The 25,839-nt window shown below is 39.4% G+C and overlaps 1 protein-coding gene across 1 annotated transcript in view; it reads left to right on the top strand.

The window, feature by feature from the left end:
- Positions 1 to 16,337, top strand: part of ZFAND3 (zinc finger AN1-type containing 3) — a 134,659-nt gene extending 118,322 nt beyond the window's left edge. The window contains exon 7 of the mRNA XM_057370918.1: positions 13,871 to 16,337. Within this exon, the coding sequence (XP_057226901.1) occupies positions 13,871 to 14,025 (155 nt within the window). The 3' untranslated portion in view covers positions 14,026 to 16,337. The remainder of the gene's footprint in view (positions 1 to 13,870) is intronic.
- Positions 16,338 to 25,839: the final 9,502 nt, after the last annotated feature.

Genomic DNA, 25,839 nt, shown 5'->3' on the forward strand with positions numbered 1-25,839 from the left:
GGCACACCTGTTTTTTGGAGAGGGGACAGAGAGTGTCTGGTGCTTTACACCARCTTGGAGGTCTTTGGGAAGCAGCTCCATTGGCTCTCCTGTAAGCCCTGTCCAGAGAGAGGTGATGCTGCAGAGCTCATTCCCTTGACACGACATGGAATTGTAGACAGATTTGACAGTGCTGCAGGGCTTTGCTGTGAAGATCAACAATTCACTACTGAGAAGGGAGTTCCAGCAATTCAAACACAACATTTTTCAGATGTAGAAAGATTTGTTTGTTTTCATACACACATACTCTCAAGATCTTTTTTCATTCTCTTCCGCTCTGTTCAAGTTATTAACTGCTGACAAGAAATTCACATCTCATAAATAATACTTAAGAGCCATTKCTATATAAATTGAATGTGTTATGAATTGTGATGGGCCTTTTTGTAGCATTCTACGCCCGGAGCAGGAAGAACAGAGGATGTAATTTTCATTAATTTCTAATGAGGTGCCAATTAAAGCTAAGGAAGGAACTCAGAAGGGAAGAGTCACAGAGMTCCCCTGAATCCTGTGCCCTGGGGCTGTCAAATGAGTGTGCTGCCAAGCCTCCCCTGAAAGTTCCAGTAAATCACAAACTCATCCAGAGCACACACAGACAAATTCGGCTTMCCTTTGATCTTCAAAAGAGCAATTTGTAAGACGAGTTCTGAGCCTTTTCACAYAGCAAACTGGGAGAAGTGATAGGAATTGTTAATTGCTGATGCACTTTGCAAGCTTCAGTGAGAAAGAGAAATTTTAAAATKAATTCTCATTTTGAGCCTCTGACAGGATAACCTTTACATCAATGCCACTAAACAAAATCAGCTTCCTGTGAACTGTTTGTAGGTGACAGTAGGTAGGCCGTGCAGACAGCAATGTTCTCTAGTTTGGGCTGGGTGTGCCTTCCAATAGTTTAGTGTCCTGATAGATAATKATTGTATTGAAATAAAGTGTTTATTTGATATTAGATTTAGGAGGTAGTTTTGCCATGAAAGAGTTGCAGGAATCATTCTTCAAGTTATGCTTGTTACAGCCTTTCTGTCAGCAGTCCAAAACCAATTCCCTGTGATTTTTGATCTGAAAAGGAAGCTGTGTCAGTGGTGTCATAACTGGGCGGTACCACAGACTTGCTTCAAAACTAGGGGCAGAGAATGTATGAGTGGAAGTAGCTATAAAAGATTGAGTTCTCTAAATGTATTKTAAAAAAGGCAGGTTGATTAGCTGCAAATTACACTATAAATTTCTAGGCCAGCTCTTAATTGCTTGACTGGATGTATGTTGCTATTAAATAAAGTTGTGTACAATTTTAAAAGATGCTGAGCTGTAAACTTCTAATCTATAGGAATTATTTCCACAAAAAGCAAAGCTTAATTTTATTAAAGAGATTTAAAATTTTACAGTAAAAAGTAGTTCTAGTACCACTTGATGTGTAAAGCCTAGACACAGAAGTCTGCCATCTTTTTGTTGGAATTTTGTGAGAGACATGCAGATATTCTAGATGATCAGTAAAGGAATTTTACATCTGTCATGTTTGATCCACTTCTAGTCAACAATKAAAGAAAAATTAGTATAGTGTGGCAGCTCTGCAGCAGCTTTGTGTAGAATGGTTTGCTGTTTGTAGGTCACATCCTGATGGGCATGTCTGTGCCTCAGGCTCCCCCTGTCTCYTGGCAGTCAGTGGGGTGACTGAGATAATGGGCCCTGGAAAGTCAGCCTGGCTTTAGCTTCCAGTGGAAGTGCCATAGAGAGAGCTTGCCCATTTGTTGKTGTGCTTCTCAGATGGGAATCTTCATGTTATTCATGCTCTTGGGCCAGAGTAGATAAGAGGACGGGAAGATGTTGAAACCTTCCGGCTTGATCACAGTTAAAAAATAAGTGCTCAGTCATGTTGCATTCTGATCAAACTGTTGTTAGCCATATCTCTTGCCTGTGTGGACATGAAAGATTTTCTTGGAATTTTACTGGCYTAGGTTATGTCATAAGCTACAATTTCCTGGAATGCAGACTGGCGTAACAGCTGTGCACTCACTGCTGCTCTTTGGGGAGACTGCTGTGTGCACTRACCTCAGACAGAGGTGAAGGCAGAACATGGTGGTTTGCAATTTTAATTTGTGAGATGTTGGCAAGTGCTGTTGTTTGTCTGGGTTTTGATTTGAAGGGATGCAGTTCACAAGTGGCCTCTWCAGCAGTAAGACTTTGAGCCAGGAAACAAGAGTCAGACTTTGCCAATCAGCCAGAGAGCTGCCTTGGGGTGCTGAGCACCTGGAATTGAGCATGGAGCACTTGGCTCACCACAGACTGCTCCTTTTGAAGAGCATGAATTTCATTCCTAGTTACTGTGCTTATTTTTCCACATCCCTGTTTTTAGTTTATTTTTGTATAAATCTATAATATTCCATTGAAATTCTTTTCTTGGTCTTACTGTTGGTTTATTTTGTTTTGATCTAAGCACAGGAATAAAAGAGAGTTAAAAACAGACTCCTGTCAAGCACCAGCAGAAACTAAATATGTCCACACAGCAGAGACTGTACCTATTTTGCAGATAAAATGGTTGCAAGTCTCACTGTGATTGAGTAATCARAAAGTGGAAGAAAAACAGCTGCAGATTCTTGGATAACAGAGCTGCTGATCCATAAACACAGGAGATGAAGCACTTGTTTAGATTGTGCCAAAATAAATTTGTAATGATTTGATTTACTCAGTTAATTTAGAAATAATCTTCAGAAAGACAGAAARAAACAAACTTGAACAGATAAAGCTGCTCCATCTTTGTACAAAGTTGTCCAACATGCATTGAAACTAATGTGTCTCTTAAAACTTGATAAAATATTAAATCATAGTTCTATTTCTATGGAACCTATTTTTGTTGAGGAGAATTTGTAATGGTGCTGGTAAATTCACTTTCTAGACAGATAAGGTTTATCTGGTACAAACCAAAATGGCTTGAGGGCATGATTATGTCTTGGTATAACAGATGTACATCCCTTGATTAAGATGAAATATGMACAGGGCTTCTGGAGAGTATGAGTCAGCCAGTTCAGTAAGAAGTATTAAAATAAATCTTATTAGTAACTGGTTATKTACTACAGTTCTGGCAAGTCTTGCTGTCAGCCTGTAAGATGTACCACGTTCAACTGYCTTGTGTTGGCTGCTCTCCTAAGAGAGTTGCTCCCAGAACAGTTCTTTCACTTCAGTTGTTTCAGGAATGTCCAGCATCTTACTTGATATTGTTGCTAGTATTAAAAAAATACCCGACAATACACAAAGCCTACTGAAGTTTGAATTTGAACTCAAAGGGGAGGTATGTTTTGTTGTATTTATGAAGATGTTATCCTTAGACTCCATAGGAGCTGTTAACTAATGTTGGTCTTTCTGAGTAATATGTGTTCTGAAATACTGGAAATGAGGAAGTAGTTCATTAACTGGTGCATCATAGGTTCCAAGTGTAGGACCCAGAAAAATGCTTTAGTGTCTAGGTTTCAGAAAAGCTGTCCACAGCTTTAAAAGTGTAAATGGAGTTCATGCTCTTTATAATTAGGAATAATGAAATACTGTTTGAAGAGGCTCCAGTATATTGCCTCAGCTTGTTCAATTAATGTGGGTTTCTTACAGGATGTGCTGATTTTGGTTTGYTCCATTGTGCTGACTTTAGCTTGGCAATGTTGATTTTGTAATGTATACCGAGCCTGTAACCTGCCTGTRGTCCCAGTCAGTCCATGTAATTGAAATGGGCTGCTCAGTCTCTTTAAGTCCCCAAGTTCTCCTGAAGTAAAACAAGTTAGGATGTTCCTTTTAAAAACAAAACAAAAAGCACTTTTATTTTGACACTACTGAAGTGCTAAGTCCTTCACATAATCTCCAGGGGGTTCCAAATGGATACTGCAGTATTGGATGAAAAATCAGCATTTTGTAGGTGTGCCACAGTAAGTCTCTTCTTCCCTGCATACCTGCACTGTGGTTACAGAAGAATGAAGTGTATCCATAAAGTGAAAGATGATGCAGTTTCTAATTCTCTTGTATGCACAAGAGACACATGRCCTAGTGAACTTGGTCATAAGAGCCTGTCTGACACTTCCTTATTTCTATTCTATCACTTCCAGTACCTTTAGGGAAGTCATTTGCTCAGTCTCTGAATAGGTTTTGTTTTTGTTTTTTTTAACAGAAAAAGACAGATTTGTCCCCCTCAAAGTGAATCAAACATGTTTGTACGTTAACAAACAGCTGTGCACGGAAGTACTGATTCTACTGATGTGCTTGATATTTGAGGTGGACACAGAAGGTCCAAAAATATGCCATAATAATCTGACAAATCCTAAAGGAACATTACCAGCTAATTGAATGACCACAGGGTAAAGCTTAGGGACAGAGGTATTGATGCCTTGTGACTTCTGTTGACGAAGGTCTACATTTTTCACAGGGAAGAATGGGGAAAGAATATAGCCGTAACTGCTGTATGAGAACTGTGAGGAGAAAAAGGATATTGAAAAGATATGTCAAAATTTGCTTGAGAAGTCAGGATTCTTCCTAGAGACTAGAGTATTTTTCCCTTCCAAACTAACTAAATGAAATCCTTATCTAGAGGGAAATGCCACCTGTGGTCTTAAATTCAATAGTTCTTATAGAAAGTATTAAAGGTAGGTACTGAGACTTGAGACTACTTGCTGTGGATGTTCTAAGGAAATGGTATTAAGATCAAGGTACATCAGTTTCCACAAAAGTAAAAAGAATAGTATTAGTCTGTGTCAGGGCTTTTTAGTATTTAGTATTTCTGGCCTCAGAGGAAAGTTTCAAGAGCTGAAAACTGTATATATGGATATTATAATAACTTATTAATATTCAGTAAGTTTTTTTAAGTAATATATTTATTTAACTATATCTTTWTATGTACTGAAATGAACATGCTGTCTTATAGAGGGGTTCACAACTGTTAGACATTCCTTAGTTGCTGGAATTTTTGCAGATGTAGGCACAAGTCWTATATGGGGGTTCTGCCATACTCTGGACAAGCAGGGGCAGGAATGTTTTGTAAGTCTACACCAAAAAAAAGAGGGRATATTGGAAGTATACATTGCTCTAAGCATTTGTTTTCTGTTGTGGTATGAATGGGGTTTCTGAATGGAGCACTGTTTTCCTGTGAATTACTCTTGACATAGATTGCAAGAGGCTACAGTAATAGAAGGTGAAACAGAAGGTGTAATCTAAGAGACCCTGGACATGAGTTGTAAATAGGCAATGAAGGCATAAAATGCATTTTATTTAGGTTTAAAAGAAATAGAGCTGCTTCTCTCTTGTTCAGCCAGCAAGCCTAGCCACTCTCAGACTGTAGATCAATATGGTGCAACCTCTAGRAAGCTACTGGAACCCAAGGCATAAATAATACAACCTGGGAAATACACTGGAAGTCAAGCCTGTAATCATATTCAGCATGTGATGAAGTCAAAATACATGCAGTATCCAGGAGAACGGTTCGAATTAATGCAGCACGTACTGGATGTTGGTACAGACCCTTTCATTATTCATTCCAGTTCTTTATTAGTAGCCTTATCTTTCCTGCATTTTCATTGGRCTAAACAAAATTACATACATACATTATTGAATCACTAGGTATTGCTTGCTATTTTAATTAACTTTCTGGGTACACTTCAGCTTTTAATTAAATCTCAGCTTCTGGGAGAAGTGTATTAGCTCAGGTGGTGTTGGTGTAGAGAATTCTAGAAGTATTAATGCTCATGTAGCTCTTTTTAAAATGTTAAATACTGCACAGGTCCCTTGCTCTGACCGTGGGATAGCTCTGTCATCCACCTGCCAATTCTCAGGACACTTTAATTAAGGTTTCACACTACTGAAATCTAGAGAATCTACATTACTCAAATCTAAATGTGTTGAGTAGAAAACAAATGTCTGTTGATATGCTGGTATAACCTATGGAGAATCTAATTTTATAGGAGTACTAGTATTTGCAGTAGTGTAACCCATTAGTGTGACTTAGCTGTCTGCTCTTGGAYACTAGGAGGCCTTTTTGGCATAATTCTGCTTTTTTGCTGTACATTATCTTCTTTGGATTTCTTTTTCCACATATTASAGGATATAAGCTTGTGAAACTAAGAATGCTTTGGGGGGTGCAGTATCATTTCTTTGTGTTCTTGGTCCTGCAAAGGTGGCAATGAATGGTCCTTTTACAAGTGTAGYAGTGATACCAATTCCTCTTGAATACATCATTGCAAAATCACACAGTTATTCAAATAAGGAAACTTTCCACCTACCTAAAGTCTAAACTTTTAATTTTGAACCTTGCTTTTCATCTCCCTTAATTAAGTTGGTCATTGGTGTTCACTGTGTGACACCTCTCTTGATTCTGTACATTGTTGGGAGCRAAATGGTTTCTGTAAAAATTCTGGTTAAATTAAAGTTTAACCAGTTTTGGTTGTTTGGGAGTTTTTGCATTTGTGTTTTTCAACAATTGCATAAGCCTTTGGTGAAAAATGTGTCTTTCAGTTATATCAACAGATTACATGACAAATTAAAATGCTAATTTCTGGGAAGTTGCATCCATTGTCACAGATGAACTGGGACCAGAGCCCGATTCTGCAGATGTTTCACAAGAACAGTAACCCAGCAGCTCTGGTGGTTGGAGAGTCAGCTTGTGGTGTCACAGCTGCTGATTGTGCCTGACTGCTGTGGGTGGCAACTGAGACCAAAAATCAGGGACAGTGTTTAAGGTCAGAAGGGGAACCTACAGATGACAGTGTCACCGCTGAGTCAGTGACCTCTGAGTTGTGAAGCAGTTAAGGAGTACTGATTGCATGGTGTATGTGTGGGAGTGATCCAGGACCTAGGTTGCTCTGTTAATCTGTCCCCGATAGATGTTGGCTTTAACTCACAAACATTGTGACTGAAGAAGCTGTGATGTAGAAGTGTTTGCTCTCACATGCATGACTTCTGTACAGCAGGAAAAATACCTGGTCCAAATCAAAAGGTTTAACCACCATCTTCTTCTGGTATATGATGGAACTGAGACACAATCCTGACTGAGACCTGCAGAATCGGTCAGACCTGACCCACAGCAAACATTTTTTAATGGCAGCTTACTATTACAAAGTAGATGTGCTGTGTTTATGACTTTGATTCATTAGGGATTCTTTTACATTCAGAAGTAATTTCCTGAAAACCTCAGTTCTGCTTCTAAACATGCTCCCTCCTTCTTTGGGTTAGTACTCACTAGAGCAAAAGTAAGTATTGAGTCCAGAAGAGYGCCATATCTTAATTTTTCCTGCTCGAAATACACTGTCTTCAAAGAAACAGGAGAAAACTTTTTTTTTGAGTTCTTCTTCTTCGTTCCAAAGTCAAGGAATAGAATAGTGTCTTATGTAGAAGCACCTTAAGAATTGTTGATTCAGAAAAAAAGCCCTAAAAATCAGCATGTGCTCTGTCTTCAAGTGTTATAAATTCTCTGTTCAAAATTTATGTCACATTTAATGTAGGAAAAAGTAGTTTAACAGCTTTGTGTGCAAGCAGTAAGATAAATAGRAAAGTGTATTTAAAATTAGCACAAATTGGGATGAAACGTATTTTTTTTTGCACTGTCTCCACAGTGCCAAACTGCATCTCTTGCATGCTCCCTAAAGTAGCTTCCCAGGCTTATGATCTTAAAGAAAATAGAAGACAACTTTGAAACACAGGTTATATGTGACTAAACTTGGAAATACGAAGTCTTTAATTTTCAGTCTAAAGAATTCTTGAGAATCTTTAACTATACCTGTCCAGTACCATATGGTTGTTACAGTATTAAGATTATGTCCTCTCTCTTTTGTGTAGAACTTCTTCCATTCATTTCTTGGGCAGTCCTTCCCACATTTTCTTTTTCAGTCTCTAATGCAGATGCATACACATTCCTTTACCCTCCTTGTGGCAGASAGCAAAATGGAGGAAGAAAGGAAAAAAATTCTTCCTTTCTCCTAAGCATAAACCCGATAGTAGAAATACAGAATGAATCTGTAGGATCTCATGAGCGCTCTGAGTCTCAGACATAAAATTTTATGTAGCACCAGTGAWATCACAGAACTGCTTCCAGCATGAAACCTGAGATTATCACTGATTGAGAGCAGGATGGAAGTCCCAGGGTTCCCTTCCAGTCCCGGGGACAGATTGGCAGAGTGAAAGAAACATTCTAAGGTGTCTTACACAACCTCTTCCCATTTCCTCTTAGATACAGCTATCGATCATTTTGGTAGTAGTGAGTAAGTACCAGCAATCTATATAAAAAGAAGAAAATACTGAAAGCTAAGTTGCAGTGATCATAGCAAATTATTAAAAAAACTATACTTCCTCCTACTGTATGTTTCATGAACCTTTTGTAGCTGAGCTGTTTGGGAAGGATCATGGAACTGAAGTGCCCAAGAGGGCAGGGCTTAAGACAATGTGAATTGAAATTTAGAGACTTCTAACTTGGAGCACCTAGAGGTTAAATTAAAGTGGAAATGATAGAAAGGACTGCCTCAATTTTGTGGATAATTAATAAACACACATCCATCTGGTTAAAAAAGCGTCATCATACTGTGACTTGCTCCCCTTTCCCCTTGGAAATTAATGACAAGTTTCCCAACCAATATCACTTAATCAAAGTTTGTGACAACTTGCAAAGCTGGGAAAGGGAAACAGGAGGAAAGTTTCGTTCACTTATTTCCAAAACCTCATTGTTTAGCTTGGTGGGATTTGGTTTGTTTTTATAGAAAATGTCAGTAAAAATGAGGTTTGTTTGAGYTGTGTAGTGAGAGCTGACAGTGCTAGCTAGTGCAGAGCCTTTCCCACAGAAGGGAGAGGAGATAGATAAAGTATATGCAAGAATGGAGCTGTGTAAAAGAGAATCTGACAAGATATCAGCAGGCTAGAATGTATTTATATTGCCAAACAGCAGTGCATATGAGCTGCACTGGAAGCTTTGCCTGGCTGGGCTATAGTGCACGTTCCCATCCTTCCATTGCTGCATGTTCTTGTTGAACAATCTCTGGAACACAGGGGAAGAAGCTGGATCATRCTGCAGTTCCCTAAAGGCAAGCCTTTAAGGATCTTGCCTTGTATCTTGGTAGGTATTTGTTCTACTCTTCCACTCATTTCTTACCTATTTCATGTCTTTAAAAAAAACAAAAAATATTTCCTTCCCACACTTATTTATAAATAGCCTTATTGTAAGTATAATTTGCAACACATTCAGTCATCATTCCAGTTGGAAGAGGTGGGGGAGATGTACAGATGTTTTGGGGATTGTTAGACTTTCAGTGGGTAGTGTGCAGTTGTTCTGAACAGTGCTGCAGCAGCATGAACTGATCACCTGTGCTGGCTCATCTGCCTGGTTTGGCTGTGCTGTGTGATAGCCTCAGATACGTTTATTGTTTAAAGAGATGTTAAAATCTGTTCTTGCACAGAAAKCTGCTTTACAAATTCACACATACCTTGTTAGATAATACACCTTTGGTAGAGAATTTTGCAGTATCTTCAACTCTTAAGTCACAAGGTATTTTTAAGTTCTGTTKGAACATCTGTTGATTAGAATTTCAAATTTGCAAGAGATGTAAAATATCTTGTGAAGAATGAGAAGTCAAAGCACACAGCACAGAGTTCTGCACAGGATTATATCTGTGTCATTACTAGGACTACTTTTTAATAGTCTTTGCAGTGTATGCAAACACAGTTTGTTTATTAAATAAGATTTGGAAGTGGTGTAAGCTGCAACTTCTGACAGTTCTGAAAGTTTTGARCTTCTCCCTGTTGACTTGGGAATGAAGATGATAAATACCAATCCCAGTGGGCAGGTAAGATGACTTTTAAGTATCAGGAGCTCAGGTTTTTATGGTAATGTTGACTTCACTTGCTTTTACCTGCCAGTGGGAATTTATTTGAATCAAAAGCACTATAGAAGTAGTATAGAAGTGGTATAGAAGTAGTATAGAAGTAGTATAGAAGGCTAAACCTTGCAGTTGGTGCCTGCAATGAAACCATGAATGTCCAGAGTGAACAATTAAGAGGATTGATGGTACTTGGTAATTAAGGGTTTTGTCTTTCCATGTCAGCAGTGATACTTGATATGGCTGAGCTTTCAGAAACAGTAACATGTACCAATGCTCTTGAGTGTAGTGATGAAGAAAATGCAATTGTTTTTCATTACCCACACAGAACARACTATGGGTCTGTGGAACTCTCTGGTCTGGAATATGGAACCCTATTTTGTTTTCTGTTCTCTCCAATATCCTTTCCCAGCAGGTTCCTCAGGGATGATGAAAGCAGCTTCATAGTTGCTGGTATGCAGTCTTGGGCTTCGAGTGACTCATCTGTAAGGCAGGGATGGTGCTCTGCTTTATGGCTTTAGCCATTTTTGCTCTGGCAATGAAATGGAAGTGAATTTTTTCATGATGTATTGTGGAGAAGTTTCTAGGGTGCTCAGAGGAGCTCAAATGTTTTGAGGCACTATATAATGTTTTTCCAAGATGTTTGCATTAGAGACCTGAGGAGTGGGTGATTCATAGTTTACTTCTAACATCAGAAAACAATTGCAGTGCTGTGAGATGTATTATTACATTTACTAGATTGAAATCTTCTGTGCTGGGAGTGGAAGTCTGGCATGTTTTAGGTTGATGACTAGGGTAAATGAACTTTAGTTGGCAGATGGATTCCCTTTTCCAATGCTCTTTCCTCTAGCAGAAAGTTATTTATTTTGTCTTTCAGTTATAGTGTGCTAAAAGAAGTATTTCAGCAGTAAATTCCTTCAGGGGAGACAAACCTGTACTTGATACCATCCCATAATGAACTTAACAGCAAATACACTGCAGGAGTTCATTTATCCAACTTACTTCATAACCATAAAAGCAGAGTTCTCATGAGAAAAGGCATCACCTATAGGTATGGATTGGCTCTAAGGATCAAAATACAGGTACAGCTATTGGCCTTCTGCCCCAGTACACACAAGTTAATGATGGAACTGCTGTAAAATCCGATGGCCTTGATATGACATCAGGCACTTGTGCACAGGCAGACCACAGAATGTCCATTCCGATTTTCAAACCACTGAAGAAGCAAGGAGTGAATTTACAGCAGTAGTAACTTAATTGAATATATCCACTCTGAACTAATGGAAAAAACATTCAGAACTACTGTCACTCAATTAGCTGCTATATTACAGCCTTTAAAATTTAAATAAAATCTACAAAACACAAGTTCCAATCTTTAAAGGGACTTAGGCATTTGCAGCAATGAAACTAAAGAACTGAATTCTCTTTTTAAAAGTGGAACTTCCAGATCTGCATTGCTAATTCAACCAGAATAAACATCCTTCCATAAATCAGCCAATATATGCAAAACTATTTTAGTAACATTTAAAATGAGTTTGGGTATTCTTTCATTAGATACTTTCTGTTGTAATTAGCAGTACATATTAAAAWATATATATATTAAGAACAGGTTTAGATAATTTAGTCACTGARATTAGAAATACTATTCCCATACTCTGGAACACTAAAATCTTTTTGCCATCCTTTAGTGGACAATTATTAAAATTCTGTTCAAGAATGCATAAAACAACCTTTAATGAACAGAAAAAGATAAATAATGTGTCATGGAATAAATATAGCATACACTACAGATTTTCCTGCATGAAAACAGGTGTTCTGTAAAGAAATAAACAGTGTTGAAAAATGAAATAAAGATAGGGCAAAGCACAGGATAGATTGTATTAGGGGTGGCAGGATAGAAAGGAACATCACAAAGCTGTGCTGGTGTGCACAAGGCTTTAGAGAAGGTGAAGAGATGGGGCAAYTGAAAGGTCACATTCAAAAGTGATAAATCGTGTTGAATATGTACTTTCTTACTAGATTTACAGAATTGTCAAAAGAGTCTTGCTGAAGCAGTATAGAAGATTGTATAAATTTTCAAGTTTTTTTTAATAATATTAGATAGCATTTGTACATATGCTTGTTATTAAAGATTTGGAGAGGATCTGTAAAATCATTAAAGTTTAAAACCAGTTTTTACCTAGAAGGGACTGAGACACCTTACCAGTCCATATCTTCAGAGTGTCTTGCACCTGCTTGTTACACATTCATTGCATATAAGATGATGAACTTGATTTTTGAGCTCATACAGTCAGGTATTTGTATATTCTTTTACCTGCAGTGGACATTGGTTCAGCAATTTGAAATCTTATTTAAAGAAATAAGGGAAGCCTTCAGATCCTTCAATGTGCAAGGTTCCATCCATATGTCTGAATCTTATCTACCAATATAGAAAACTTGTCTTTTGCTTAGCTCCTAGAACAGGGTTTCAAAGCCAGCCACAGATAATAGCTGTGTCTTTTCACAGTCTGGTGCTACTGAAACAAAGAGCAAAGAGAAATCAATATTTCTTCACTTTTTTAATAATTCCATATGAGACACTTTTTCCCTGTTTTTCTAACAATCACCCTGATATAAAGGTAGCATGTTGTTCTCTCCTGCAATTGATGCTTTTTAGTCCAAGAACTTAAATTACCTCACACACATATTTCATACATATATGTGTATGTATATATGCACAAAACACTGTGTCAGTCATTCACTCACTCCTTTTTATCTTTTTCGATCTCTCAAATATCATAATTTTGTGTGTTTAATATCTTTGGAGCATCTGAGGATCAGCAGTAATGTAAAGCGTGCAAGTAAGAAGCAGAGTGTTACTCTTTGCACCATCAGTCAGGAAAAATATCCCAGGTGTTATATGGGAAAAATATCCCAGGTGTTATATGGGAAAAATATCCCAGGTGTTATATGGGAAAAATATCCCAGGTGTTATATGGGAAAAATATCCCAGGTGTTATATGTTCTGGTAGGGACATGCATTGGCGAAGGATGTTCCTGGGTGCAAGACTGCAACCACATGAACCATACTTGGTTTTGTATATAGTGGACTGGTGAGCTCTGTAACTGTGTGACTTTGCCCTGTTACTGCTATGTATTGCTATTTAACATTCATTTTGGAGGTGGGGAATTGGAAGTAGTTGCTTTTACTGCTACAAAATGTTACAGGGACAAAGAAGAAAAAAGCTGATTTCCTTTTTAGACTAGGAAGTGATGGCTCGGGCAGGTGCCCTCCTCACCTGCAGGGAAAGTACTGACATGGTTCTAAGTCACGTGCTCCCTGGACAGATGAATAATATCAAGTAGCTTTAGATAAAGAMGCAATAACCTCATCTTCTCAGCTACAGAGCAAAATGATGTGGCATGACATGCCCCTGTGTCAAATGCCTGTTTTCCCCTGTGGTTAGTGTCAGAGTGGTTCATGGAGAGAAGCTTCTGAAGACTGGAATAGTGAAGGAGCAGTGAACTCTCCTGCAGTCACTGCCAACACTGGCAGTGAGGAGGAAGAAAGGTGCTTCARTTTAACAGTTCTGACTTGAATACTTGCTTGGGAGCTCACCCTAGAGTACCATAGGCATGAATTTCAGAAATGACAACAAAGTCCATTTAAAAGTAGGAACGATTTTGCTGAAGGTGATTAAAGCCCAAAACCATTGTCTTTGTTATTATCTGGGCATACCTAGTTTACATGMTTTTTGGGAGGTTTCCCTTACAAGATGAAAGAATGGCAAAAGAAYCCACAAATCTAGTATGACTTGAGCTTTGGTATTGTGTTGATAAATTCTTAACAAAATGCAGTAAATGGTCAAATATTTGATACCCTATAAGGAAGATAAGTAAAAACTTTAAACTGGCTGTAATTTTTGAAAACTGAGTAATCCTCCAGTGGGTGGGGATCCCACACTTCTGGTTCAGGTAAGATCCCACCTGTGCCAGCAGTCCCTAACTGTGTCTCTTTTCTCCCTCTGTGGCAGGTTACGTGTTCTGCATGTTGCACCGCCTGCCCGAACAGCACGACTGCACGTTTGACCACATGGGGCGCGGGCGCGAGGAGGCCATCATGAAAATGGTGAAACTGGATCGGAAAGTAGGGAGATCTTGCCAACGCATTGGCGAAGGATGTTCCTGAGTGCAAGACTGCAACCAAATGCTGTTCTCTTAGTTCACTAATGTTAGCCTTATTTAGGACAAAGTCAGCCAGACACCTTGTACTAGGCAAGTTTCAGACTACAGCCAATCAGTTTCCTTTCTTTAGCCAACCGTCCTGGTACTGTAGTTTAGGGGTTGATGGTGGTTGAAATTGATCTCTGGCTGGTTACTAAGGTGCCTGCTAGCCACCGTATAAAAATAAAACATGAAGAAAATATTATTTTTGAGTATGGCTAGTGGATTTAAACAAAGCAAGAAAAATCCAAAGGCTTCTGTTATTGCTGGAGTCACTCTAAAAGCCTTATGCTGGAAACATTCCAGCTGCAGAGTTAAAACAATTATTTGTATAGAAGCTGGTGTAAAAGTTTGCTATGCACRTGGCTTTCAGACAAACTGTTTAATGTGCAGCCTTTCACCTCTTCACTGCTACTGAATCCTGAGGAGGTGAAATACTACTTGGAGCAGCAACTGCAGCTGCTTAAGCCCAGAAGACCTGACTGGTCACTCGTGCCTTCATCGCGTGTGGCTTTTGAGTTAGGCAGTGTCACCAGCATCAGGGATTCTGTTGGGGTAGGAACACCTTTCTGGTTCTTTCCAGGAAGCCAAAAAGAAAGGGGGACAGAGATTCTTATGAAAAAATTTTATATGTATCTTGCTATAAATAACCTATCAGGGTTTCGTTGTTTTTGGTTTTTTGTTTTTGATTTTTTTTTTGGTCTTTTTTTTTTCTTTCTTCTCTGTTAAATTATGATCTCTCTTTAAAGCCAACTCCATCCTGGAGCAGTAAATGGTGCATACTTTTTACATGGCATCCAATGATATTCTACACATTGTGTGAACAGATTCCACGTACCTTGAGCAGTGCAGCCATTCCCACCGGCCGAAACCTGATTGGCTCTTGTTTGCCTTTTGCTAAGTGCAGGTATCTGATAATTGATCAAATAAGGCTAATTCACAGCACAGTAGCCATGGCTGGATTCTACAGACTGACTTTCTGTAGCTAGACTTACATATTGGGGAAAAAAGGACATTTTGTAGCAAACGGAATTCAGTAACAGTATTGGGGAACAACCTGTAGAACAAAGCACCCTTTGTCAGAATGAGTTTGTGTTCCTCACATTCAGAGTGTCAATGAGATAATCAAAGGGGCTCCACCAGCCCTCCTTCTATGCAGCTGAACACGCCCATGAAAATCCCTGCCCGCAAAGCAAGTATAGCAAGTGGATGTGAAAAGCATWACCTGGATAGAACGTTCCGGATCCGGTTAGACCCGTGGTTCTGTGTTACGGTTGTGTCACGCTGAGCTGAGCCGAACTGCACCAGCTTTGCCAGTTTGGAAACATAAAAGCAGACATCACAATCGGGCTGTCTCCTGCTCCGCACAGGGCTTATGCAGGTAAAAGGATTCGTTCTGATGTCGCCCAGCTTAATCCTGAGTGAGTTTAACTTCTCAGTCTATTAGTAAGTTATTAACAAGTGGGTAAATTTGTAAGGAAACCTGAGGGAGGGAAAGACTTTGTCTCATTGTCAAATACTGGGCAGATCTGAAACATCAGTGGGGTGAAGTAACGTGTCACTTGAAAAACCCCAGATTGTATGAGTCATCCTCCATTCTACTTGTTACAGGTAATTAACTCCTTATAGGCCAAATTATACTGTTACTTTGGTAGCCAGTTAGGAACATTTAACAAGGAGACAACTAATTAAACAAAAAATACATGCATATATATATATATGTCTCTCTACACACACACTCAGCATCTGACTGTATTAGCATTAATTAACCATGAAGCAAATCAGAAGTGTCCCATCATTGTAAAYGCAAGCTGTCTGGAAGGCAAGCTGTTTTTCTTCCTTGTTGTTATTCAAGAATATGAAGCCAGCAGAAAAAGCTTCTGTAATGGGCTGCATTTTCAGGAACTGGTCCTGGTGAGAGGGACTGTCCAAGGATATTACTTATATTTGTCGTGAGGAGTTAAAAAAAAAACATGGATTTTGGCAGCTGCTGTGATACGCACTTTCTTTTCCTACAAAATCCTATCCTAGCATTTGATGGGCATTCTGATTGATACACAAGACTTTTCTGCATTAATACTGAAGATGCTATTTGTTCCTCCTTAATAATCTCTTTAATCTCCTTACAAGTGCACAGATGGTTTCAAGGTGGCTCTTGAGAGGACACTACTTAAAGTTCATGTGAATTATGGACAATGTTCACTTTAAACAAAAAGTTGGGGAGGGGGTTGTTCCTTTGCAGTATCTGTTCTGTGAAGTTTGTTAAACGTAAAGAAAGCTTAAGTTCTTGTATCTTAAAAGAAGATCTTATTTAACCCTTTTGTGTTCTAGATTTACTTACACATGTAGCCTAGAGCTCAGTTTTAGTTTAACATTGTGAAAATATTAAAAGAATCTTGTAACTTTATTCTTTTTCCTCATGCTAAAAAAAAATTAAACCGATCAGATTAAAGTTTGAATTCCTTTCTGCCTATTCCAACAGGTCTTGCTATTTTGCACCATTTCTACTGTAAATTCAAGTAAGAAATATGAATGGGTTAAAAACAAGGTTAGGTTTAAGTTAAGCTTAACTTCAAGCTGCATTTACAATTGGTGAAGAGTGAACAGGATTTTCTGCAGGTTTGGAAGGGAATGATAGTATTTCTATTGGATTTGAATTTAGGGATTTGTTTTATAAGCACTGTAACCAGTTCAGTCCATTTAACTTTGAGGTTAGATACAGTAATCAAATAATTAGGTTGTGCATACTCTTCAAGTCAAATGCATACTGTACACTGTATCACTGGCATTGAAATGTCTTAAATGTTCTTTCATGCACTTTGACAGCTTCACCTAGCRTAGCAGCATTCCAAATCAGAATGGGCTATATTCATAATGGATGAACAGGGGAATAACTGTTATTTTGTAATCATTTAAATGCTAAAAACGCAAGGCTGATTAAAAGCCCCACAATTTTCTGTATTGGAGGGAGACAGAAAGTAAAACTAATAATTTAAAAACAATTTTGAAAATGGTTTGGCATTGAAATTGTGCCTGATTTGTGGGACACATCCACCCATTTTCCCCCCTCAAATTCATATGGTACTTTCAATTATAAAACTACATGGTTCTTGAACAAAATGGCTGTGTTCTATAAAGGTAAGTTACATAAAACAGCTCTGCCTTTTCATCCCGTTTCAAACCTATGACTTGATGTGAGCCAGGGCTTCAGAGAAAAGTAAGAACTGCCTAGGAATGTTGCTGTGCACCTATTTCTCTTTCGAAGCAGCTCCCACATCTTCATTGAGCAGCAGCACATCTGTAACGTGAGGGATCTGAGAACATGAACTGCTCTTCAATAGTGCACAGGCAACACCCTGAAAAAAGTCCTGGTGCAATTCCAGCTGTCCAAAAGCRCTATTAGCTGCTCTTATCTACTCAATGGGAGGTGATAAATATATTCAAAACTTGAATTTTGCATGACTTTTCTTTTGGACAAATTGTAATCACCTGGCCTGGTGAATACAATATCCTCTTTATATTTAGCTTTATACTCASTGTGGTGTTCTGTTCATTCTGTAATCAGCAGTTCCTTCTGTGATTATACTACAACTTAGATATAAATCTCTAGAGGATAAAAGCACTTCTTTTAATCTYACAATGATTATTTCAGTACAAAGACTCACCAGGGAGGAAAACTGATATTAACTGTGTCATAAAAATACGGATTTTATAACAGACTCCAAGAAGTGTTCCAGTGAAATATCTGACAGCACCTGTCCTCACAGTTGATGTGTAGACAGTTAAGTGCCCTGACAAATTGTAGTAACATTCTCTTTGTTGTATTGTAGTTACTGATGTTGTCAGTCATSAGAGGAACAGCCAAGTGAAGGTCTAAGCAAAGTAATCCCTTAATGTAACACCGAGCTTGGAGCCAGTTCATGCTGGAAATAAATTCGTACTCTTCTGGAAACTTCTATGCCTAAAAAACCAATGGAAACATTTAAGACTGCACTATTTAAAATGAACTGCATTTATTGGCACCAGATGTTTGTCTCGTTACTCAGATACCTGGTTAGAATTCTTCATACAGAACAAAAATAATATGTGTGGTTCAAGACAAAAGCTGTGGTGGCAGGAGCTGCTGTGTAAGGATATAATTTTAGTATGACCAGTTCATAAAATTATGCTTAGTTAAGATTGTGTCTGTGCAAACTTTACTGCACAAGGAACCACAGTGGGAAAAGTGCATAAGATTAAACTGTTCAAAAGTATTTGCAGTGCACATTTTGCATGGTGAACTGGTGCAATAGTGGGCTTTCTCACTATCAGCATCTATTTTGGGAGAACAAAYTTTACTGCTGCTGGAAAGAGCCACTCTTAAATAATGGTCCTGAAATACATCAGTGAGAAGGACTCTTCCTCATTTTCATTTATTTTTCTTTTTTGTTGAGGCAGTCAGCATGTGCAGCATGGGCATTTGAAAGGAGTTCTGCTTGAATGTTCCTCTTTTTGGCTTTTCAGTACTCCCCACAGGAAAAAAAAAAAAAAAACAAAAAAACATCAGCACTGTTGTTCTTGCAAGTCCCTGCATATTATTAGTTCAAGCAGATTACAATGTGGATGATGACCACCTTGTATTTTACAAGTGACAGGCTATTTCTTCAGTTAACTGAAACAATGCAGACACAATTTACCTGTTGTGGTCGTTGGGCTGTGGGGCTTTTGAACATCACTTCTATGATTCTGTTCACACACCTTCCCATAAACTCCGCATGCCTCATCTTCCACTCTGAAGCTGAGTCAGGATGAAAGAAGGTATGAAAACAGGAGGCAGAGGATGCAAAGTGACAAGTGCTTAGCAATCACATCTGCCTTTCTCTTCAAGTCAGATCAGATCATAGAATAGTAAAGAGGCAGACACTTATTTGCCAAACAGCAYCAAATTTTTTACTTGGTACTACAGAAAACCATTTTGCTTTGTGACTGTATCTRTGTAGAGTTTGTCTGAGTCAATTCTGCAACAGATGTTATATGCAAAKAAGTTAAATGGGACCATCATAATAAGACATTTTTGATGGATTATTTAGTAATAACTACATATTTTGCTACTGGACCTTGCTATTTTGCAATATGCTGCTATTTTCYTTGGAAGAAAAACAAGCAGAACTTTGTAAGACTAACTGTAAATGATTCCAAATTCAATATGTGCATCTGAAGCATTAGGAAGAGATTACTGAAATTATATATAGTTTTTAAAGATGATGATGACTGCATCCTCTCACAGAAGGGTTTTGTTCTTCACATAGTAGCAAGTGTTGATGGCTTATGGTTTAACCGTAAGCAGAACATTCCTTCCTGCTAGGTTTGGGCAAAGCCAATACCATGCAGTAGGATGCTGTGAGTTAATAACTTGTAGCATGGTGCAGTGATTCTGTAAGTAATGAGAATAAAATTATAGAGACCTACTTCTGTCTGTGGCTCTCCCTTCACGTGAAAGGACAGATAATACCCACTGTTTCCTTGTTGCTTAGTTCCCTTTATTCTTTTTGGAGTTGCAGAAGACACTTTCCTTCCCTCTGCCAGCATGCTCAAGGAGGGTGGAAACCCAAATTTTAATTGAAAGATTTTTAGGAAAAAAAAAATTATATCTCTGATGCAAAGTATTGAAGTCATCCTCTGTATCAGAGATGCAGCTCCAGAAGGAGCTCTTCTTAGGGTTCTTGMTGGAACACTTGAAAATTTTGGGGTGTTTTTCGATTGTTCAGGATCTCTTTGAAGCAAAGAGCTAATCCTTAAAAAAATCCTAAAAAATAAAGAAAAACAGCATTGTATCTTCCTTTGAAAGGGGCCTGCATGATTAGCACTGCTGCTTGATGCCAGCTTAATGAAAGGTTCATTGTTGACTCCTGAAACACTCAGTCTCATCTCTCTGCTTTTCAAAAGAGCAAATAAATGCAAGACTTGGAGGAAAGAGTCTGAGCTAAAACTAAGCTAAATTCATTCTAGCATTGATTTGTCATTTTTCCCCCCACCTCCTCCTCCTCCTGTGTTTTTATATTACATTTGCTTTGGATTCCCTGAAAGCTTTGGCTACATGAGTTTCTGAAAAGGTCTTTTAACACACTGCATTTGGCAGCAGCAAGAGGAAGATGATGAGCTCCTGGAGGTTAAAACAAAAATTAATCCCTCTTGGCCAGCACAACTGTTGTCCACACTAGAGTGTTAAAAGGATGGCTGCCTAAAAATGTTTTAGCTGATCCACCTGTGTCAGCTTTGCCTGAATCCTGCTCATTTGGGTATTCTGTCACGTGCACAGCAGCCAGAGRTGTGACCTTTGTCCTGCCTGCATGCAGACTTTGCCCTTTGTTACACACACCCACTCCAGCATCCCTACACCCATCAGGTAAGCAGCAGTTGTTACAACAAGTTCTACAGCTRTACATCTATTTTCAAGTCACTTTGTATACTTCTTGTTTTCTCCTTTGGACTGCTTGGTCCCAGGTCTTGTCAAAAATAATAGTTCCATCTGTATTTCCTGTACATGGACCCATATACACACGAATCTCCTGGGACAGCAAATGGCTGTAGCAGAATTACACTGCTGGAATAAGCCAGCTTTCGCCTCCTGCACATCCACATGCGTATTGTCAGTCCTTGTCTGGGTTGTCTTGTGGAGAGATACAGTTTGTCCCCAAATCTCAATTTGCCTGTTCAATAGTAGCTGTAGTTTAATCATTATCAACTACAGACTTGGTCCTGGAATCACCATGATTTTCATTTGCAATTGCACTAAAAACACTCCCCGTGAGCAGGTGGGAGGTTTGAGTGACTGCCAGCAGTTCTGCTCTTTCTCCATAGTGTGTGTCCTACTGTGCCAGGGCACAGCTCTGAGAGATGAGGGCAGTGTGCATGTGTGCAGGATCAGCAAGGGGATGCTGATGGTATTCCAGCTGCCACCTTAATAGCAATACTTCATCTCTGAGGCAGCAACTCCTGCTAAATTAGTGGGAGCAGATGAATATGTGCTATTTGAAATTTACTATCCAATACATTTATCAGCCTGTTTCAGCCCCCCTGCCAACCTGCATTTATTTGCTGTGATTTCCATAGGCTTTTCTCCATCATCCCTTTTGCAAATTCCCCCTCAACAACTACAATGCCYACTCCTACATCAAATTGTCATGTTGAGGGACAGAATCTGTGTGAAGCCAACATAACAGTGGAGATGATCACATATCTAAAGGTGCTGGGGCTTGTATTGCCATCTGTAATGAAAACATTAATTCTGAAATGTTACATGACTGCTGCTGTGTAGTATATGAAACTGTCTTAATACACTGTATTAAGCTGTCTTAATATACTGTAGCAAATAACATTAAGGCTGTGTTCTACTTCCAATTTAAACCCCTTCTTCCTTGCTCTTAACTCTGGACTTTCTCAATACAAGGAACCTTAGGCTAGCTTGATACTGCAACCACTGGAGATACACAGGAAATATKTAATAGCCCCTCTGCAAGTACCAAATACCCAAGAACAGACCAAGAATAAAAAGTTCTCTTTCTGTTCTTTCTTTTTACTGTTAACCCAATATTGTTATTCTGTGGATAAAATCTAAAGCTATCACTCATTTTCCAAGTAATGCTAAACATTTATGAATCACAGGGTTTGGTTTAAGAATTTTAGCATGTGATTGGTACTGTGGGTTTGTTTGGTCTTTACACCAAGCTTCATGAAGACAGTACTTAAGTGTTAACAGCTACAGTGAAACAGGCACATCTGATTGACATAGAAACCACGGGTAAAGCAGACCTAAGTCAAGACTTCTTAACATGAATCAGAACCAATTCCTTGCCTTTTCTATTCTCCATTTGAAGAACCAAGGTAAAGCCAACTCTGCTGCCTCAGCTGCATTGCCTGTGCCAGTTTTTCACTGGCTCAGCAGCTGCAGGGGAGCTCTGAGCTGCGATCCCAGGCCCTGAAGATCTCAGGAGTCACGGAACCTATCATCCATGAGTGTCTGAGGGCAATCAAGTTGTACATTGCACCACCTCTTTCTAACCATGTTTGTTCTGTGAAGCAATAAAATTGTTTCTCACATATGAAGATGTGGCAGTAAGGTGGCCAAGGAAAGTAAACAAATCTATGGAATGTAAATCATGGGAACTGAAACAAATGTTAGGCCCTATGCAGTCTGCATACATCCAACAAGGCAGAAAGATTAATGCTTTTATTTCACAYCAGCCCTGATACGGTCACTTAACATCAACACAGATCAGTTTCCCTCAGCTAACATTCAGCATCTTTCTAGAGTAAAGGCAAGGAGGATCAATCATTTYGAGAGCACTCTGCAGATAAAACATAACAGAGTTAAATATCTACTATAAGGATTACACAGTTTTGTGTAAAACACACCAGAATAGAATTCTAATACTGAAATGCATTTCAAATACAACACTGCATTTCTGATTTCTCAATGCTCCGTGGGAGCTGAGATTGAGGCAGTAACAGCAGAAAAAAACAAAAGGCAACAGGCTTCCCGCACCATGTAATTCTTCACGGTGAGACAGTCTGACCCTTGATGGTTTTACTGTTTATGGATTTCTTGGTGTTATTTTCTGTTTGAGAGAGCTTAACTGTGAACTACAGTTTGTTGATACTGTGTAATTCCATTGCTAGATAACTGCTACTCCGAAGTGTGTGAGAAGAATGAAAGCATTAAGTCTTAGAATATCTAGCTTTYATCCTTTTTTTTAGGGCACATGGCTAAGGAGTTGATCCTCCAAATATAGAAAAAAGAGGCAAATTTAAAGCAGCAAGTTTTTCCAAGGAAYCTGTGCAAACTTCCTGCATAGAATTCATCAGCATGTTAATTGAGAGCTGCCAGGTAAAAAGTCTTCAGTTTAAAAAAAGCCTCAGTGATGAAGTGACTAGCTCACTCCTGCCAGAGGCAAATTCTTTATGCCATGCTTCCGTTCCATACGAATTATCTGTAACTGCTGTGGCCCCATCTGTGCCAGCACAGCCACACAAATAAAAGTACAAGCTTTGCACACCAACTCTCACAGTCCATGAAGGTGGCTGAATTTCAAAGGTTTGCAACAGATAACGGGTTTACACAATGCTGTTCTAGCAATCTTTAGTTTTACTCCTCTGCTGGCATGTAGGTCTTACAGAGAAGCATAAATGCCTTTGTTTTGGTGAAGTGCCAAGCCAACCAAGACTTAAATACTGCACCTAACCATCCCCAAAACAAAAAGGATCTTTCTTCCTCAAGAATTTGCATCCCAGTTACAATCCTCGAGTTGTTATGGGCCTATAACAMTCACAGGGGAGTCTGACACAGGCATTTTTTCATCAGAGATGGCAGACTAYGCAACCTTCACCTGCAGGCAGTTCAGCAATTAGTTCATGTAATTTGGCAAGGAGAGAGAARTAATACTGGGCTCTAAAATATCCACTTGTCCCAAATCTAGCTGAATGGTAGCCAGCTCTGAGTTACAATCCACACCAATTCATGTAAGAGAATCAAGTTCCATTTCTGTGCTTGCCCATACTGACTATGCCAAACCAGTAAAAGAAATGCCATTCCTGGTCTGATCATCATACAAGCCCCTCGTCACTCCAGAGTCATAGGCAGCACCAAGGAGCTCACATTGGCCAGGCTGTGTTCCAGCCTCTCTGCAGAGAAAAGGGTACAAACCCCTGCTGTGAGTGAGAAATCACTGTGATATTTCYGCTGCGAGAGAGAAGTCGCTGTGACATTTCCTGCACTGACTGGCAGACAGGCAGGACAGAAGAGCAGCCATGTTAAGATACTGTCAAGACAGCGATTTTGCAGTGCGGGAGCACACGTGGCACCTCCTGTATGAGCTCCATGGTCTGTCCCTGCATCACTTGGCCATGACTTGCCTGTACTCTGCAGACCCTCTCCTCCAGCAGTAGAAAGAGCATAAGAGCTCCTCTGCAATAACACCCACSCACGTTTTCACCTCACACAAGTGGCAGATCAACACTGGCACATGCTTGACCAAAAGACCTCAAAGACAAAGGGAAAGGAGCAGAACTCCCTGTGCCATTTCGGACTGCAGAAGACCATTCYGAAACCTTCCCTCTCCCCATTCTCCAGATCTATTTTCAGGTCCTAAACATCTGTCAAGCAAAGGTCAATGAAGGGACACACATGCTCCACACAAGCCTCCTTGCTACATTCCACCAACTCCTGTCCCAAGCTGCAGTGGTGGCTCAGTATTTGGTGGTACTGGAAAGTTTGGTGGAGGTGGTATGGGTTGCAAAATTTGGGTGGACATTGGAAGTTACTTTGCTGGTTTTTTTTTTAAATTGGCATGAACCAGCTTCTGTCTAGTGAGCTGACAGTGCCCATTTCATCATTTTGCACACAGAGCTCCCTGCAGAAACAAGTTTTAGTGACCCAACCTCTGGGTGCAAGACTGTTCCTCAGATACAGAAACAGTAAATCTCTCTGCCACAGTTTCATTCTCTGCTCAAGCTGAGCCCTGCATCAGTGACTGCACAATGTCAAGGTGTGACATAAAATATATGGCTGAACTAATGCTTTGACTCAGTATTTCATTTTCAGAAGAAATGAAAAACAAATAGACATGGAAGATTACTGAAAGGATAGGTCACTAGCCAGGGTGACTGGGCTCTCCATTACACTGACTTCTTCTTACAAGCCATTCAAATTTCCTAAGGTTAGGTGGAGTACTGCTCTCCTCTTTCTCACGCCAAGAGGGTGTTTGATTTTGCTTGTAGTGTTGTAAATGTGTCAGTTTCCTCCCAGAGGTATTTGCCCTTTTCGAAGGGGATCAAAGTGTGCAATCTTATCTGTAAAGCACTGAAATACTTGCAAAAAAGTGYTACATACAGGCTATTAAGAGGCWATCTGTCAGTRTTCATTTCAGAACAGCCTGTGTGTMGGAGAAAGTAAAACAAGTGTGTGACCCTAAATATAAATAAAGTCAGTATGTGGCTCCTGAGGAAGAGCGTGAACATAGTTAACCCGAGAACTTTAAGGGTAGGGTTTAAAGGACTTTTCGTTGCATTTTTTTTTCAGCAGCCTTGAAAGTAGGAATTCTCCCCATCTCACATGGCYACCTCTCCTATAGATGAGATTTTTGGTAGCACTCCAATTAGTGGACAGAATTTATTGAACTGCACATTTTGCAGCTGAGAACTAAAGCTGAGAAGAGATCAAATAACTATGAAAGCTTCTGATATCTAGGTGAAATTAAACTGGTTCATAGAAAAACCAGCAGTTCCTGATTTTTATCCTGACCATTAAGATTCYTCCCTCTCCTACTGGTATTTAAAGAGAACCTCTCTGAGAATGCTGCAGCATCAGAGAAATTGTACAAGGTTTCTGTAAATTTCTGGGCTAACAGAACTTAAAGAAACCAAACCAACAAATATCAAGTGCCATGAAAATGCATTTGCTGCCATCTCTTTAGGCAGCAAAGACTAAGTGACACGACATCACCTTTCATAAAGCATTTTAGTTTGGTACCGCTAGTAACAATTCTGTGGACTGAAATCAAATGCATGGCATTGGCAGCTGTGTTACAACACTGCACTACMGAGAGCTCTGCTCAAGTGCTGTGGGAAATAAAGTAAGCAAAAGAAGAAACATCTCACTTTTTTATRGCAACAAGGGGATCTGATGCCAGGAGAGAGGCAGCCACCCTARGGGCACAGCGAACAACTGTGTAGCTGTGGTGGCACTGACGGCCCCTCCTTCTCCACATAAAAGCAAAAGCAGTTCTGAGCTTCACTGGGGCAG

Source organism: Malurus melanocephalus, unplaced genomic scaffold (assembly GCF_030028575.1).
Source record: "Malurus melanocephalus ecotype Western Australia unplaced genomic scaffold, MMel_1.1 scaffold_5, whole genome shotgun sequence".
Lineage (NCBI taxonomy): Eukaryota > Metazoa > Chordata > Aves > Passeriformes > Maluridae > Malurus > Malurus melanocephalus.